The sequence below is a fragment of the Acomys minous genome (genome assembly GCF_964271855.1).
Source record: "Acomys minous genome assembly, chromosome: 5".
NCBI classification, from domain to species: Eukaryota; Metazoa; Chordata; class Mammalia; order Rodentia; family Muridae; genus Acomys; species Acomys minous.
In genome coordinates this window covers 28,072,204-28,091,668 of record NC_140494.1, presented here as the reverse complement: position 1 = coordinate 28,091,668, position 19,465 = coordinate 28,072,204, and the positions used below count along the sequence as shown (strand labels likewise).

General features: G+C 42.8%; 1 protein-coding gene across 1 annotated transcript in view; it reads right to left on the bottom strand.

Annotated features, from left to right (window-relative positions):
* Window positions 1-11,719: 11,719 nt before the first annotated feature.
* RAB18 (RAB18, member RAS oncogene family) overlaps window positions 11,720-19,465 on the bottom strand; it is a 34,555-nt gene continuing 26,809 nt past the window's right edge. Inside the window, exons 5-7 of the mRNA XM_084782185.1 lie at window positions 18,271-18,389; window positions 17,939-18,005; window positions 11,720-13,544 (exon numbers count right to left, since the gene is read on the bottom strand). Coding sequence (XP_084638311.1) covers window positions 13,369-13,544; window positions 17,939-18,005; window positions 18,271-18,389 — 362 coding nt within the window. The 3' untranslated portion in view covers window positions 11,720-13,368. The remainder of the gene's footprint in view (window positions 13,545-17,938; window positions 18,006-18,270; window positions 18,390-19,465) is intronic.

Genomic DNA, 19,465 nt, shown 5'->3' with positions numbered 1-19,465 from the left:
TCTGAGAAACTCCACCCAGTGGGGGGTAGAGACAGGTACTGGGACTTGCAGCTGGACTCTGGATGAAACATTGAGAGCTGCATGGAAGAGTGGAGGGATGGAAGGACCAGGAGGGGTCAGGAGCTCCACAAGCAGACCATCAAGCCTGGTGGCTGTGGACCCAGGGTGGGCCTGCACAAACTGATGCACCAACCAAGGACATTGCAGGCAGAGGACCCAGACCCCCTTTTCAGATGTAGCCAATGGAGAGCGCATTCTCCACATTCACACTGGGGAGGAGAACGGGGACTGCGTCTGACAGGAACTCTGGTGCCCATGATCTGATCACTGCCCCTTGGTGGGGAGGCCTTGCAAGCACACAAAGAAAGAGGATGCAGGCTGTCCTGATGAAACTGGGTACCCTGAGGTCAGATGGCGGGGGAGGAGGGGCCCCCTGTCAGAGGTCTAGGGAGGGAAATAGGGCAGAAAAGGGAAGGAGGGTGGGAACAGAAAGATAAGAGCAAGGGGATAACAATTGAGATGTGATGTGAATAAATTATAATAAATAAAAATATAATAATAAAAAAGGTTTAAAAAAAGTGGATATTAACCATACAGTACAGGATAACCATACCACATTCCACAGACCCAAAGGAGCTAGGTAACAAGGAGGGATCAAGGGAGGATGCTTGAACCTCACTCAGAAGGGGAAATAAAATACGACATTAGAGGTAGATGAAGAGAGAGAACTGGGTAAGAGGTGGGGAGGGGAATAAGGGGAAGGACTGGGTGTGGAAAGTGGGGGTGAGAGGCCGTCTGGCTGGGAGAGAGATGGGGAGCTGATGGGTTGGGGTTTCTCGGACATGCTGGAGACCTGCAACAGGGTAGGCTCCTGGGACAATATGGGGTGATTCTGGCGGAGACTCTTCTATAGCAGAGGCTATCAAGACTGGTCCATAACCAGGCAGGACTTCCAAAGGAGGGAGAAGAACACCAACCTACCCACACAACTTTTGACCAGATTTTATCCTGTCTCCAAGATGGGCAGGGATAAAGAGGTAGCGGTTTGAGGAAATGGCCAACCAATGACTGGACCAACTTGAGACCTGCCTCAAGGGAGAGAGCCAACCCCTGTCACTATTAATGATAACTCTGCTGTGCCTGTAGACATGAGCCAAGCTAACTGTCCTCTGAGAGGCTCCACCCAGTAGCAGATCGAAACAGATGCTGAGACCCACAGCAACGGGTCAGACAGAGATCTGAGGCTTTTGTGGAAGAGTTGAGGGAAGGATAGAGGGACCCAAAGGGGATATGAACTCCACAAGACCAACAGGGTCAACTAACCTAGGCCCGTGGGGGCTCACAGAGACTGAAACACCAACCTAAGGTTGGACTGGACCTAGGCTCCGTACACTTATAGACCTGATGGACGGCTCAGTCTTCATGTGGGTCCCTCAGCAACTGGAGGGGAGGCTGTCCCTGACATGGATGCTATTGTCTGCTATTAGGTCACTTTCTCCTAGCTGGGCAGCCCAGTCTGGCCTCAATGGAAGAAGACTTGCATAGTCCTGATGCCACATGAAATGGTGATGGCAGGTGGCATGGCTGGGTGTGGGTGTGGGTGGGTCTCCCTTCAATGAGAAGAAAAGGAGTGAGGAAGAGGGTGTGGGAGGGAGGGACTAAGAGGAGAGGAAGGAGGGAACTTCCTTCAGGACCAAAGTGTAAGTGTGCCAACAGAAATGTCCTTGCTGTGGTTTATATCAAAGCTCCTTCTTTTCAGCCTGTTTTGAATGTTACTATATATATAATATATGTATAAATAAGTATATATACAATATATACAAAATATATTCCATAGAATATATTTTAATCATATTCTTTAGCAAGTGTAATAAAGAATGCTAGTGGAGGGCAGATGTGGTGGTGCACGTCTTTAATCCCTGCAGAGGAAGGCTTATCTGTGCTCTTTAGGTCAGCCTGGTCTACATTATGAGTTCCAGGCTAGTGAGAGCTGCATAGTGAGACTCTGTCTCAAAAACAAAAAACAAAGCAAAAACAACACGTGCCCCCGGCCCCCCCAAAACAAGGTTGGAGCAGAATGTTAGCTGAAGAAGACTTCTGTGCTTTCTAAACAGATTCTACCACAGACACACTCACACCAAGGATGGCTGCCTCTGCCCCAAAACAGTCATTAGCAAAGAAAGGGGGAATAAGGGGAGGGGACGCTGCCAAACCCTGATGAGCAAGCAGCACAAGGACAGAATTGTCTCATAATCAGAAACATTTGGAGAAGGAAGTCTGTTAGAGTGAAATATATTCAGCATACTGGAATCAAAATCACCCAACAATTCAGTTTAAAAGTTTGGTGGAATATGAAACAAAATTTAAAAAATGCTTTAAGTGTTTCCAGAAAAATTCTTTCCTTACAAAAAGAAGCCTGCTATAATCTCATTTTCAGTCTTCATGGTGGAACCCTTATTTTCCTGGTAATGCCTTACTGAGTCCTGCAAAATTCTCCATAAGTAGTCCATGCTTCTGTAAGCAACCCTAAAGGAATTCAGTGGCTCACCAAACCAAAACCCCAAATCCCCAATAGACAACAAACAAACAAACAAACAAACAAACAAGCAAACACTAATCACATAGCTCAGAAAGCAAGCTGTTCTCTCCTCCAAATGGAAGACCATGGATTGTGCTTCTTTCAAGTCCGACTCTGTAGATATCTGTCTACTGACTTCAGCATAGACAAGCCACTGCAGAACAGAAAGGCCCAGCAGATGGACTGTGCCAACAAACTCACAGAAGAAATCTGGCAAAAGCAAGCATGCACTTGTAAAAATTCTCAGTTGGACAGTGTCTTGGGCTGCTTTTGAACTTGGCCTTCACCAGGGCCTCACTTGGGTTACGAACAGCTGCCGCCACCTCCTGGACAACAGAAAATGTCCAGCCTCATGCTGGCCCTTTCTTTTCCCTTCTGTGTGTATATGTAGGTGTATGCATTTGTAGGCTGGAGGTCAACCACCCTTATATTGGCTACACGGTTTCTCACTGGCCTGGAACTTGACAATCATGCTAGGCTGGCCAGTGAAGCCCAGAGATGCGCCTCTAGCTCATCAGTGCTGGGTTACAAGCATGAGCCACTATGCCCAACTTAGTAAAGTGAGCTCTGGGTACCAAACTCAGGTCTTCATGCTTCTATGGAACGCCCTCACCTACTGAGTGATATGCCTAGTCTCTGACCTTTCTCTTTTATTGAGAAACAGTTTATGACCATAACATGTATTTCTTTATAAAAGATCAGCTCTTCCTGGTATATGATTTCCCTATTAGTAACAAATCCAAGCTGGGTGTGGTGGAGCACACCTCTAATCCCAGCACTTGGGAAGCTGAGACAGGAGAATCTCTGAGTTCAAGGCCAGTCTGGTCTACAAAGCAAGTCCAGAACAGCCAGGGCCACACAGAGAAACCCTGTCTCGAAAAGACAAGACAAAATAACAAGAAGCCAAGCATTGAGTGGCACCTCATCACTAGCAGTCATCTCATTTCTGCATATAGCTACATAAACGCAAACATTCATTCTACGCCTCACAACCACACAGCGCATGCGCAGGAAAGGAATAAAGCCTATTTTTTTCTGGAGTACCCAAGGTAGGTTATCATTACATGGATTTAGACATAGCATCAGCCAAATCCTGCTCCTGACTATACAGAAAAATACCATGATAAGACATGCTGCAGTTTGCCCTTAACATGCACTTTGTAACGCTCTTAGCTAAACTTCACTTTTGGAGAACAGCAAATTAAAACAGATTTTGAGGCTTCCTGGCCATCTCCTCTGCAACATCCTGACAGCAAAGCGTTGTCTTTCTCTGCAGAAGTGCCACAGTGTGGGGTGGGGGCCAGCAGGAGCATTGGTCATTACCAAGCGCTTTTCACAGATGACATTCTCCAGTGGACAGTCCAGTGGGGCTTTTACCATGCAGCTGTTCTGAGTCTTCACTCTGAGTAGGGCAGCGAGGTCCACTCCCCTGTCAGCTCCTCTGGAAACTGAGCTGCAGGTTTCTTCTCTGCCTTTGCTACGGAGCACACAAGAAACTGGTGGCGCCTGAAACCAAATCTAAATGCCTGCATTCATACTTTGCTTCTCTTTCACAAATGTTCCAAAAACTGGAAGAGAAAAATCAACTATCTTAAATTTTATTATCTAGGCTAGTTTATACAGAAACTTACTTCAAAATGTAGTCAGGCCATATACGTGTGGTATGCATGTACACATGTCCACACTCCAAGTGGAACTTCAACAGTTGGTCTTCATATCGCACTTTCTGAAATATTAATGAAAATATACTAACACACACACACATGCGCGCGCGCGCGCGCGCACACACACACACACACACACTAAAATGGCAGGACAGTTTCAGTACTATGTTATACACAGAGAAGGCCTGAGTAGCTAGGCAACAATAAAGATGAACAATAAAGGCTAATGTATTTTTCCATGTGCTTAGCAACACAAAGCTATCAGCTGTAGGCTGAAATAAACCCTTTCCTCCCTGAGTTGCTTTTGGTCATGTTGTTTATCACAGCAGTGAAAAGCCTAATGAAGACATGCATACACAAGCGTGCCTGCTCTTGACCTTGGGTATCGTGCGCAAAATAAGTAATAAAAATATATTAGTCAAAACAGAAGTCAAATCAAGCTCTTAGCCAAGAAATCCTTAACAGTTAACTAAAAAGTTCAGAGGTCTTATGATTCATATACGGTTCCTGTAACAATTAATACTGCAAACTTACAGAATGAAAAAACAACTCTAGGGGAATAAGTTCATACAAAATAAAATTAGATTCACTCTTCATAACATTTCCCCACTCATAAACATAGTTAAAACTGATACTATGATTAAAAGAATACTAGGCACTATGTTTAGAACTGGGTGCAGAGGGATATGCCTGTGCCCTCAGCTCTGTGGGAGGGGAGTAAACATACGAGTTCAAGAGTGCTCTGGGCCATTGCAAGAACTGTGTCATGGGTAAACTATACACCAAACATTGTTTCCCAAATGGTACTAATATTATATACATAGATGGAAAACCAACTGGTGATTGCTACGAGGTGAGGATAGCAGAGTAAGGGAAAGTGTGACTATACAGAGATGGAAAAAGAGACCTCTGTGAGGAGGGAACATCTTGGTGGTAAGGTTAATCTGCATGTGATAAAATGGCACACACATGAGCCATACTGACATCCTGGTTTGATTCATGTACTCCACAGTATCTCTGAAACTTCCTCCAAGTCTATAATTGTTGCAAAATAAAAAGATAAAATTTTAAGTTAGGATATAAAAATAAACAATCCTCTGAAAATAAGAATAGAATGTATTAAACCCTCAAAGCCTAGCCAAGTGGAAAAAAGACAAAAACACACAAGTATGGATATAAAAAAAAATGACAAAACCCCAGTTACAAAAGAACTTCAGACACATAAGTCAACAGCAATGAGGTTTAAATTATAAGTTAACTATAGTAGGCCTAGCTAGCTTCCTAGCAGAGTGGCTGTCTGTGGATGGCCATAGTTGTGCCGACTCTGCAGCAGACATCACTCCCAGGCTTCAGGGAGAGCACAGCTGTGAGCATGGACTGTCCTCTTTGTAAGATCTTAACCTCCATAGAGCTTGTAGAGACAGAAGCTACACAAAGCCAGAGTTCGCTCTGAAAGCCCACTTCCTAGGCTACAACAGGGTATGTGTTCTTAACTTCCCCACCAAAGCAAAAGAGCAAGTTGACCCACCAGGCATTGAAAACCAGAGTGCAGACAGATGCATTTCAAGAACACCAAGATGGTTTGTGAATGGAAGTCAGTAAAATAATTTGTCATATTAAACCAAGCAGCAAAACCATCTGACCATATCAACTGATGGCAAAAAAAAAAAAAAATTAGCTGTCATTCCCCTAAGACTGATTACATTAAAATGAGGATACATCTATTTTATTTCTTGAAGTAAAACAAAAAGCAGACAGTATATCAAAATGTAAAATAATAACACTATTGTTATAAATTGAGGAGCAGAAAAAATAACTCCTTGTATGTTGCAAATCTAGAAAACAAGCTGGTGTTGTAATTCATACTTCTAAACCCAGAACTCAGGCTGGGATGGGAAGACAGGTGCAGTTCAAGACCAGCCTGGGCTACAGTGACTTGAGCCAACGTGAGCTCTTTAGAGATCCTGTCTCAGGAAAATCAATCAATCAATCAATCTAGACTATATTAAAAAGGGCTTAGCATTTATAGCAAATATAGTAAAAGGTTTACGAGAATAAGAAAATGGCAGTTTTTTACTACAGGGAAAACCAGAGGAGTGAATAAAAAGGTTGATATACACCAAAAAATGACAAAATGCACTAACAAATATAGAGGACCAATATGAAACCCTAAATTTTGATTAAAGGACATAAAAGCTAAATATGTGGAAAGACACACCACACCAGGTGTCTGGATAGAAGGACTTCTGAGGCATCACTTTAATAAAGTAATGTATAAAATTAATACAGCTCCTGTCAGAATTTTCTAGGTCTTTTCATGGAACAGCAGAATGATTGCCAAAGTGGCTTAAAAAAAAAAAAAGAGTGACCAGAATGGTTTAAATCTTATCAAAGATCTACAGTGAGAGATAAGAATATTCTAGAACCTCAACCGTATACAGGAACTTACCCTTTGATCCTCATAGCACCTTGAGCTCAGTGTCTTTCCTTCAGCTCACCTCAAGCATATAAACGTGGCCTGTATCCCACACCCCAGTGTCGCGCATCTGCCTGACGTTCTGTCTTTCGAGCTCACCCAGCTTGGCAAATACATGCCAGAAGATCTTACCCAAAAGGAACACCATCCTTTGATCTCACCCTATTTGTTGGCATTGCTTCCCTCTTCTGCTTTGCATGTGCTTCTTATATTTGCTTTTAAATAACTTCTGCATCTATTGCCATCTGACCCCTTAGAGAAGCCCAGTCTGGTCCGTTACAGGCTTTAGTTCCCAGCTGCAAGCACTATTTTAGAGGCACGGAAACTCTACAAGGTGGGGCCTAAATATGGTACATCAGAGGACAGACCCTTGCAGGTATCTTATCTTTGGCCCATCCCTACCTCTGCTTCCTGCCCACAGTTTGAGCTGTTTTGCCACGGTATTCAGATCCATTACAGACCCAGAGACTGCTTCTACACCGTTGCCTGTCTCATTCCAGCAGACCCTCCCCATCAACACACATTGTATAATCCATCCATCTTAATATCTTCCTTAGGCCGGGGGCGGGGGCAGTGGTGGCGGCACACGCCTTTAATCCCAGCACTCAGGAGACAGAGGATCGCTGTGAGTTCAAGGCCGGCCTGATCTACAAAGCCAAGGACAGGCAAGATAACACAGAGAAATCCTGTCTCGAAAAACCAAAATAAATAAATAAAATTCTTCCTAGACACAATTACCAAATTCCATTTACAACTCCCAAACTGTCTCCTACTAATGGCTTCAATATTCCCAAATCGAACCCTACACGTTCTGTTGTCTGTTCTCCCTGGATAGCCAGGGACCTGCAGGCTCTGGAGCCACACTGCTGGTTCTGAGTCACCTGTGAAAGGTGTGGGTGGGTTACTGACTTCCTGATGCCAAGGTTTCTTTTAACAAGAAGGATGAGAACACTGTTCTAATGTAATGCCAAAGGGCTCTGGAAGGATTCCATGGTTTCTTGTGGACAGCAATTGGGAAACGCCTACCAAGCTATCAACCCTTCACCCACTGCTGGCCACTGTCACTGCAGGAACAACCCCCTCTCCGTCACCCTTGAGAAAGTTTCAGGCCCGTTTCCACTCCTGCAAACATTGCTTTTGAAACAAGTATCAGACCACATTACTTCTCTGTGACACAGTTGGCTAGTCATCTTCCCAACCATTTTTTTTTTCTTCTTAAGACAGGATTTCTCTGTATAACAACAGCCCTGGCTGCCCTGGCACTCACTTGGTAGACCAGGATGGCCTTGAACTCACAGCGAGCTGCCTGGCTTTGCCTTCCTGGGTGCTGAGATTAAAGGTGTGTGCCACCACACCCAGCTGCAACCAGTTACACACATATGTATGTACAAAATACATAACTTATTTTACATTATTTCTAATGTGTGCATGTCACTGCACCCATGGAGAAGCCAGAGGACAACATGTAGGAGTCAATTCTCTTTCTACTTTATGAGTACTAGGCATTGATTCGGGTCACCAGGCCTGGCATCACGTGCCATTACCCACTGAGCCATCTCATTGGTCTTCTACAGAACTTTTATAGAACTAAATTTCTTAACTTTCGAACTAGGTGGCTACATTCTAGGTAGCAATATGCTTGGGAAGTTTCATTTCTCTACAAGGAGCGAGCCCCGTAAGGCAGTGAGTGTGTTGGCCTCTCTTTCCTATGGAGAATACAGATATGAGCAATAGAGCTCCACTGTCCGGCAGCAGTATGAGCCATGGGTCTTCTGGAGGATGAAAGCCTACGGACGGGGTTTGGCTGATGCACATCACTGAATCGCCACTCGCAGAAGTCAGAGGATAGACTTCACTGTCAGGCCTCAGGTGCCTCTTTCTCTTCATTGGAGTCAAGGTCTCCGATTGACCTGGGACTTGGCCAAGTAGAATATGTCACCACAATATTGGGATAACAAGTGTGTTCCAGCTTTCTGCATGGGTTCTGGAGAGCTGAACTCGTGGCTACATGCTTGCAAACTACTGAGGCATTTCCAGAACCCTCTTTAGTATATTTAGTATATTTTTGACATGGGAAGAAATGGGAAAATAGCGCCATTTGGCAGAGTGCCTGCCGCCCAAGTATGAGGAACTGGGTTCTGTTCCAGAGGTACAATGCCAAGAGAGAGTTCACATTCATTCAGAGAGAGGCAGGCACTTGGAGCTCTTTAACCAGCTAGCCTAACTGAATCAATGACCTTCAGGTTCAATGAGAGATGCTGCCTCAAAAAAATAATGTGGAGAGCAATTGAGGAATACATCTGATTTCAACCTCAGGCTTCTATCAATGTGCACGAACATATGAGCTCATCCACATAACATATATAAAAAATGAATTGTAAGTTTCCTTATCATTAGTATAGGGATACATTTACCAACTTGAATTCTAGTCTTTAAAAATGTACTAAAATGATCACATTTTTGCTTTAAAAAGTCTATGTAGAATTCTGTAGAGGGTGGTATACACCTTTAATCCTAGGAGGTGGAGGCGGATGTAGGCATATCTCTGACTTTGAGGTCAGACTGTCTACATAGCTCCTGTAACTCAGCAATCTTAGAGGTTCAGATCCATCCTGTTATTTACTTCTTGAGAAGGAGACAATGCTTAAAAGTAACAGAGCCAACCCAGAAAGCCAAGCTCATAGTAACAGCTCCCAACCACAGTCAGGCATGACTATTTGTAAGGTGAGTTAGCCAGAGACAAAGTAGGTGGTGGTGTTATATCGGTGAGAGAAAGAAGTACGCTGATTAGTAACTACAACACATGAATAAGAGCTTAATATAACAGAAACACCCACTTAGAGAGTAGATTATTCACCCTCCCCCCCAGTAACCAAAGAAATACAACTCAAATGACATCACTTATCATGCTGAATAAGTGATGAATGAGAAAGACCCCTATAGGCTCATGTATCTGAATGCTTGGTCCCTTGTTGATGGAACTGTCCCTGGGAAGGAAAAGGATTGACCTTGCTGGAGATGTTACTGGAGTGGGCTTCGAGGTTTCAAAGGATCAGGATGCTACTGCTCCAGTACCATGCCTAATGGGTTTCCTCCTTGATAGTCATAAACCTATCCTCTAAAATGATATACAATTAAATGTTCTCTTTTGTTAACAGCTGCCTTGGTCATGCTGCCTCTTCAAAATAATGGAACAGTAGGAAAACTGTGTGGACAAAACAAATACTCCGAAAAGCATTACTAGTAAAGTAGACTCAAGAAATATTACTAGGAGCCTAACACCCAAATACTAAGAAAGGTTCTAAACCACAATACCTATTTTTTCTGACCCTTAGAAAATACTCAGAAAAAAAACAAACACCCAAACTGTACTTCAAAGACACGGTGGCTCTAACTGAGTCTGGGCTATTCCCAGACAGCCAAGCACTGGTGCAAGGGACATCTCCGCCTCACAGTGAGGAGACAGCTATGGCTCTTGAGAATGCAGAGCAGTCAGGTCGAACTCTGGTGCATTTAACTAGAATGAAGCTATGCATGGAAACTCAGTTCTTGAAATACATCCTCACCCCACCTCCAGTTATGATTTTAAGCAAAGGACCATTTCCAGACTATGTTTCTTTTTTATGCCCAATAACATATAAGGAGTGCTGGGCTGTAAGTCTTTGTATCTCTCCTAAGTCTTGGACCTTTATTCCACCTGCTCTGCTGCTGGGATCTTTACATCAATAGTTCCAAGGATAGGATTCTATCTATGGGATTCATTCCACAAAAACAGACCTGAAACACTTCTACATATAGCCAAACAGACTGTGAAGAAATATGAGCAAACTCAGCTCAGTTGTTTAAGTTAAACTGCTAGTAACTGACCAGTGAGGAGACAATGAGTTGAAGGACAGGAGTAAAATCTCCTTGACAGGAATTCAGTTGTGTTGCTGAGCATGATATGACCTTGGAGAAATTGCATTACCCACCTATTAGACAACCTTCTTCCCATCCATCTCTCTCTCTCTCTCTCTCTCTCTCTCTCTCTCTCTCTCTCTCTCTCTCTCTCCCACCCCCACCCCCCCACCCCCCGGCCTCTGGCCTCTGGGGGATGCAACAAGTGGATTGAGAGGTGATGATCTCAAACAACAACAAAAACCAAAATACAACAAAAGACACTTTAAAAAATGGGCAGAAAAAAGTAGTACAAATTATCATAAGGTTACTGTAAGGCTTTAAAAGATAATTTAGTAGTTAGGACACCAAGCACCAAGCGTGCTGCAATAAATGCTCATAACCACTCACTAACTAAGAGATAATCCAGTAGTTTAAGTCTATGCTGCTTCTCCAGGTTCTACTAGCATCTGCAAAGAGCTTGAGATTAACTCAAATAATTCTGAACACTATTAGCAAAACTGTTACTTACGTGCCTGATTTCAGGAGCTAGAGTGATCACTTACAAAACCTTCACTAACAAACATTAATCTTCGGCTGAGCGTGGTGGCACACGCTTTTAATCCCAGCACTTGGGAGGCAGAGGCAAGAGGATCCCTGTGAGTTCAAGGCCAGCCTAGCATTAATCTTTCAACCACACAGTGAAATGAAAGTCATATTAAAGAATTTGAATACTATAGTCACATGATCCATCTATAGACAGCAAACAATGTAAGGTTATAAAATAAACCTATCAAAGTTAATGTGTGTGTGTGTGTTCAAGTACATGGGGGTGTACATGTACGTCCATATGTGTGGAGACCCACAGATGACACCTGAGGCATCCCCCAATTGCTCTCCACTTTATTCTTTGAAGTGAAGTCTTTCTCAACTGAACCCAATGCTTGCCAACATGACTGTTCTAGCTCTCCAGCTTGATTCTGGAGCCTGCCTCCACCTTTTGACTCTGGAGCTGGAGTTGGTAGCTACACTCACCTGGCATTTTAGGTGAGTTCTACGGATGCAAACTCCAGTCTTCAAGCTTGTACAGCAAGTACTTTGTCCAATGAACAAAGACATCAAATAAATTTTTAAAAGTTATATTCAAATGACTCACATACTCAAGTTCTGATCAAATCAAGATGACAATCTAACAGTAATAAAGACAATGTAACTCATGGAGCAAGAATAAGCAGAAGTCTTGTTATGACAGACTCAAAACATACATAAATCTAAAACTTAATGTAACGTGACCAAATTAGAAGTGCATGTGTGAGATACCTTCGTCTAACATTATAGAAGCAAAAGTCTTACATTTAATAAAAATATACATGATGTATAAAAGCTCTAATCACATGTAGACTACCAAGTATAAATGAAGTAATGTGAGGTTTCCATAGGTGAAGTCACCCTGTTCAGAAAAAGGCCAATCTGAAGTAAACCCATTAACACACATATTGCAAAGGTACACAAAAATGTTTATCATTTACCATTGTACACAGAGAATAAACTGCAAAAATTTAAAAGGGATAATACAGTGACCAGCCTAAGTACATTTTACTTATGAAGCATAAATAGCAGAGGTCAAAGGAATTAAATAATGTATGAGTGAAAAAACATACAATGTACCATATAACAAGGAATTAGAAAACTGAATATTGTGGAAAAGGTTTATTACTCTGTACAGGTTGGTTTTTAATAAACTATTAGCTACTTGTTACAGTAAATTACCAACGATCTCATTGCAGTAGCATTTCCCCACCAGTCAGAATCTGGAAGCAATACTCCTTTTTCAAATTAGCATTTAGTGTTTTTCTCCCCCACCTTCAAAGCACAGAAATAAGTTTTTTAATAGCAACTAGCCATTTAAGGAAGCCGTAAGATACAGACAGTCATTACACAACAAGCTACAGTTGAGGCACCCGGACAAAAACTACCAACACTTGTGAAAAAAGACGTTGGTTTTAAAAGTGGAAGTGTTAAAGCAGTGATAATATACTGCTCACATCCTTCTGAAACCCAAATGAGGGACAGCCTTACTGGCATCCTGCCATGTAACTAATACACCACACCAGGGGTCAGGAACCCAATGTGTGCAACACAAGGTCAAAGCTCCAGGTAACTGAGCTAATCACTGGAGTAAATTAAAATACCAAACTGCTTTAACTTATCAATACTATTTTGGAAGCATCATCAGAATAGAGATTCAGTTATGAATTGGCCTGGGCTATAACCTGAACTGAGAATTTTACTTAGTATGAAGAATCTCCAACATCCTAGAAAAGCTGTGACTCATACTTTGCTCTTCCGACGGGCTTGATGATGCCCACCTACCTCCACGGTTCTCCTTCTACATACCAAGTAGTTCAGTAATTAAGCAAAAGGAAGAAAAAAAAGCAGACCTGCAGCAACACATACTAGACAGATGATGTTTTTTCTTAAGTGACATGATAAATGTAAATCATAAAATCAAATGTACTCATGAAGGCACACCTATTTTATGTTACATTAAAAAAACAAAACAACAAAACCCAAAATACTATAGACTGCAAACTGTGCATGCTTACCATAACATTTCACCTGGGAAAGCCAATGAGGGGGTTTCTTGCAAATACTCACTGCCATGATAAAAACAATTATGTGCAAACTGCAGGGTCCCTAATAGCAGTTAAGAGTTTATATACAGAAAGATGTCACTATCTGATCAAATATGCAAGTGAAGGAATTCCCAGAGTTTATAGCACAGAGCAGTAACCACCACAGGCTCCTCCTCCGTGGCTTTCTCCCCTGTGTGACAGCTGGACTCCTTTGTTCTGGTTCTCACTCTCCCACAGGCCAGGTGTCTGAATGATCTTTTCAACAAGCTCCTCAAAGGCACACTGAACACCATCACAGGTTTTTGCGCTTGCCTCTAAAAGTCAAGAAAAAGGATCACAGTATATTTTTTGTTGGACATAGTCTTATGTGTGGCTAGAGAATTATTATAGCATAAACAGAAGCCTACAAGATAATGACAATCTAACCAGCATTTTTCTTTTCTGGGCAGGGTTTCTTTGTGTAGTTTTGGCTGTCCTGGACTCACTTTGTAGACTAGGCTGGCATCAAACTCACAGAGATCTACCTGTCTCTGCCTCCCATGTGCTGGGATCACAGACGTGTGCCACTGCACCCAGAAGCAATGTCTAGATACAGGCTTAGAATTAATAAATTTTCTCCACTCCCCACACAGAGCTACTTAAACTCTACCCACCAGTAATCAGCTTAGCCCTTAGGGTTGTAAGAGCTTGTAAGACCATACTGTGCTTTAAGTCTTTTCCTTAAGTTTTCAGTTAATTCTTCAAATGAGCCCCCAAAGCAGAAAGCATTCATATTAGAAAGTAAGAAAACCCATGCTCCAACACGACTAACTTGAATCTTCTGAATGTGTAGCTAAGTAGTGACACAGAGCAAGATGAAATGTTGACAGGGAGGCCCACTGCCCATTTCAAATGTGCTCACACAGCCCTCTAAGCCAAGTGCTTATGTGTCTGCCTCACTACCTAAGGAGACAACTTGCATTCCTTCTTTACTGATCTATCTCAGCGCCTGTTTCAATTTTTTTATAATATATTTTATAATTTATTCATATACATCTTAATTGTTATTCCATCCCTTGTATCCTCCCATTCGTCCCCGTGTATATGCTCATAGGGTATCAAGTCTTTTCTTGGTAGCCTGCTATCCTTCCTCTGAGTGTCACCAGGCTTCCCCTTGTTTCAGTTTTTAATGCTGAAGATTGCTCTGTGCATGACAGGCATGTGTACTGTACCACTGAGCTAAACCGCCAGTCCCTGATCTAGTGTAAAAAGGATGTTTGGGCGTAGGGCTATAGAACCACCTTGGCAAAGATTCGCTGCTTACCCCACTATTAAGTTTACAAGCTTGTCCTATTTCTCTGTGGAAAGGTGAGTTGCCCATGCTGTTGCCCCAAACACCCCTTGTCCAGCCCCCAGGATGCCACTCCTTCATTTTCTTCTAAAGGCTCATGCACCTGTTTTTTTCTAACACCATCAATCTAAATGCCTGCTAGTGTTTTGCATCTTATTAACAAGACAGACTTGTCCTAGAGTTCATATACCTTTCTTGGAGCTACTCAGTGTCTCTATTCTGCATGGGAATCATTCCAGAGTGATTTTTGAATATGCTACTTTCATTATCTCACCTCAGAAGCTTTCCTCAACTGGCAGCAGCCAAATCACATCCAAGGGTCACAGTACCAGGGCACTCCTACACCTACCTGTATGTACATACTTATAATACCCTTTAACTATTAAGTTAGGCACAGTAATAATAATTAATAAGAAAATCAAACAATTGTAACAATATACTGTAATAAAATCTTTGGGTTTTGGTTTTTTTTGTTTGTTTTGTTTTGTTTTGTTTTGGAGACAGGATTCTCTGTGTAGCCTTGGCTGTCCTGGACTCGCTTTGTAGACCAGGCTGGCCTCAAACTCAGAGATCTGCCTGCCTCTGCCTCTCAAGCGCTGGGATTAAAGATATGCACCACCACGCTGGACTCTATATTAAATCTTGTTCTTCATGTTTACAGACCAAGACTGACCATGGTAACTGAAACTGTGAGGAGGCGTGCCCTGTAGGGCAGGCACAGTCTAACCTGGCTTCTGTTCCCCTGGCTCCATTAGGGCATTCCTTTCATGCTGGTTCCTCTGGTCAAGTTGAGCACACTAACCTCACCTGATGCCCTTGGCATTGACATTACTAATTACTTCCCTCTTGCTCCTGTGACTCCCACTACAGTCAACACTCCTAGTAATCCTCTTGTCCCGTGGCCTTTCTGCTGGCTCCTCACTGGAGTATCCTAGAGGTCAACCTTCAGCCCTTCTGTATCCACATTCTTGAAACAATTACACCAATTACAGCATTTTCTGCCTTCCTTTGTTTTGTTTTGTTTGTTTTTTTTGAGACAGGGTTTCTCTTTGTAGCCTTAGTTGCTGTCCTGGACTCACTCTGTAGACCAGGCTGGCCTTGAACTGAGATCTGCCGGCCTCTGCCTCCCCCACCACCCCCGGTTCTATCACAGCATTTTAAATGCCACCCGAACAACTAGTGCTCCTATTTGTTATCTGGACACTGTCTCATCCTGTTTCTAAGTAAAATTCCTGATTCCTGTTCCCCACACCAAATCTACTTTACCTCGGTCCTCCACTCCAAGTAACAGGAGTATAACCCACCTACTACTTGCTCAAGCTAAAAACCTGCAGTTGGCTTTAATTCTTCTCTTTCCTTGGCCTCCTCTTCCAAGTTTTCCACATATCCTGTCAGTTTTAACATTCAAGTACTTCCCAGAGCCATCAACTCTCCATGGCCCACTCAATGATAGTGACAGCATCAGCTTTATTACCCTGGTCACGGCAAGAGAAGACCAGCTTCCTATTTCACACTCAGCACACTCTAGATGCAGATGGCAACTCCCTCCTGCTCGTGAGCACTATGCTGCCCCTACCTCTAGAAACACTACTATCTCAGAGTTTGGATGTGTACACTGTCTTTTCTGCTCAATAGCACACTGTGCCAACAGCTTTCCCTGTGTGGCCACCCTGGCAGTCATTCTGCCCTCTCTCTTTCCTTCATAGCACTGCCTACTTGCTAACCCTGCTTCCTATACTAGAATGCAGGTTCCAAGAGGGCAGAGCATTTGTCTGTTTGTTTAATGTTATATCCTCCATGTTCAGGAAAAGTAGGAAAAGATACCACACGGAGATGTGGGACATGTGGCAACTCAACAGTAAAGGTGGCATCCAATTCCCTTCAGAACAGCAGCACCCAGCCACTTAACCCCTTCTTGCCTCTGTACAAGTTCTCAGTCCACCTGCCGGTTCCTAGTATCTGAGTAACAAGACACCTAGGTCACAAATTTCTAAATTTTCTGCCAGATGAGATTCAAAGTGGGTAACTTTTCCAACAAGACTGTGTGTGCATGCGTGGGCGTGTGTGTGTGCACGTGTGCACAAGTGAGTGCCTGTGGAGACTAGAGGTTGTCATCTAGTATCTCTTTATATCACCCTCCACCTGAGATCCCTCACAGAACCTGGAGTTCACTGGTCTGGTAAGACGCCTGGTCAACAATCCCAGAGACTCCTGTTGTCTCCACGTCCCCAGCACCAGGACTGCAAGTGCTTGCCACTATGCCTGGCTTTTACATGGTTCTGGGGGTGGCATGCAGGGCCTCGTGCTCACGGGCAAGGACTTCACTGACTTAGCCTTCTCCCCAAGACTGACCACTAGTTTGTAAGTTTTACCAGGAGACATTTATGAACACTAATTCATTCCTAACCACACTGTACAGTACAAAGTCGCTCTCTTAAAAGAGTTTTACACCTGGGTCTAACTGCTCTTTAAAAACTTTGTTTGTGTGGTTGACATACTGCATGGTAGGCACAAGAGGCTTGGTTTATAACAAAAGCTATAAGAGGATGGCCAGATGGTGGAGGCTTTGATGAAGATGCCAACAAGACTCGTGTGTGTGTGTGTGTGTGTGTGTGTGCGCGCGCGTGTGCACACATGCGTTTGTGTGTGCGTGCACAAGCAGGCACATGTTTACATATACAAACTCACGTGCTGGTGTCTGCAGAAGCCAAAGGATCTCCCTGTATCTATAAGTCACCTACATAAGTGCTGGGTACTGAACTTGGGTCTTGTGCAAGAGTGGTAAGCACTCTTACCTGCTGAGCTGTCTCTCCAGCCTAAGCTTGTGTACATTTAAGAAACTTTTAGTCCTATGACAAAACAGATTCAAGTACAGGCTACTCTTCTAGAGAGAGGGTTGAGAAATTTCTGCAAAGATGCAGAGAATAAGTATTTTTGGCTTCGTGGGCTGTACGGCTTGATAGGAACTACCAAGCCTTTATGTAGCACAAAAGCAGCCAAAGGCAGTAAGTAAATTAATAAGTATACCCGTACTTAATATATGGGGGGAGGAGACGACATTTTGTTTTGCCAACCTTGTGCCTCAAATATTAATATGCATAGAAACCATACAAAGAAATCACTAAAAATCAGGTTCCAATTCAAAACCTTGGGGTGGGGCCTGGGATGAAGCATTTCTACCAGTACCAACTCCCAGGGGGTGCTGATGCCCTGTGGAAAGTGGGAACAACAGAAAAGGGTTTTATTCTACAGTCAGATTTTATACCGTAAGACAATGATGACCTGCATATATTTTATAGTTCCTCAAGGAAATAATTCAACAAAACCACTATTTAAAAAGTCTTCCTTAAGATTGGAAAGATTCACTGACACACTTACCTATAAACAACATAGAATGCTTGCGTGCAAATTTCAGGCCTTCGTTTCTATCAACTTCACGATTTTCCTAAAAGACAAAAGCAGTGACTTTTAAAATCTGCCATCGGCATGTGTGGCAGGCATAACTGTACTCCCAACTACTTAGAGGGCCAAGAGGATTTTGATTTGGGGACCAGCCTGAGCAAGTTAGCAAGAAAAAAAAAAAGTCTGGGATGTAGCTCCATGGTAGAGCATGTGTTTAACATGCAGGAAGTGCTGGGTTCAAGTCTCTTTTCTCCTCCTCCCCCTTCCCTCCCCAAACAGCTACCCAAATGTTAGGTGCCTGCTTTTACCTTATCAATTTTATTTCCAACTAGCATGTTTACTATGTCATTTCTTGTACAGTATGTCTCCAATTCATTTAACCAATTATCCAGTTTAACAAATGTGTCTCTTCTTGTGACATCATAAACTGAAATAAAAACAAAGCCACTAATTTAAAAGTCACACAAAATAAAAGCAATGATTTATTTTTGATATTCACTAAAAGCTAACATTAGGATATAAGCAAGTCTGTTTTCTGATAGCCCTTTACTGCTTACTAGTGAATACTTACATTTAAGTCATTAACACATAGTGACAGAAAGGAAATTATGCCTTGTGTGGCAACTGACAATCAGTTACAACCAAACTGCAGCTTGAAAAGAAGAGGTCTATCTCATCACAAAATATCTTAACCTAAATCTTAATAAGACTTACATGACTTCAAACATCTATTAACCTCTTATTTTTATATCAAGGATCAGAATTTTCAACTTTAAAAAATACAGGTGCAGTTACTGTGCTGGCTAGTTTTATGTCAATGTGACACAAGCTAAATTATCTGAAAGGAGGAAACCTCAATTAAGAAAATGCCTCCGTAAGATCAGGCTTCAGGCAAGCCTTCAGGACATTTTCTTAGAGAGAGATGGGTGGGTGTGGGGCCCAGCCTAGCCCATTGCAGGTGGTGCCATCCCGGGGCTGGTGGTCCTGGTTCTGTAAGAAAGCAGGCAGAGGAAGCCATGGGAAGCAAGTCAGGAAGTAACACTTCTCCATGACCCCTCATCAGTTCTAGCTCCTCCTCCAGGTTCCTGGTCTCGCTGAGTTCCCATCCTGGCTCCCTTCAGTGATGGACTATGATGTGGAAGTGTGAGCCAGATAAACCCTTTCTTCCCCAACTTGCTTCTGGTCATAGTGTTTCTTTACAGCAACAGAAATCCTAACTATAAGAGAATTTGAATGAAAATGACCCCGTGTGGCTCCTCTGCCGTTACTTTGTCTTGTGTCATCTTGCATCACAAAGAGCTTGGTGTTCAAAATGTTGCTACAGCCAAATGGAGCATGACTATGAACCTTCCACACGTTTTAAATTTTGATTGATTATGAATCCTTAGTGGTAGTGCTACTTTTTGATAAAACAGGTTCCAGTTAGTAACAAATACTCTGTTTACAGACAGAAGCCTAATTTATTGATAAATGAAGACTAGTTTTAGTAATGCTCTAGAACAG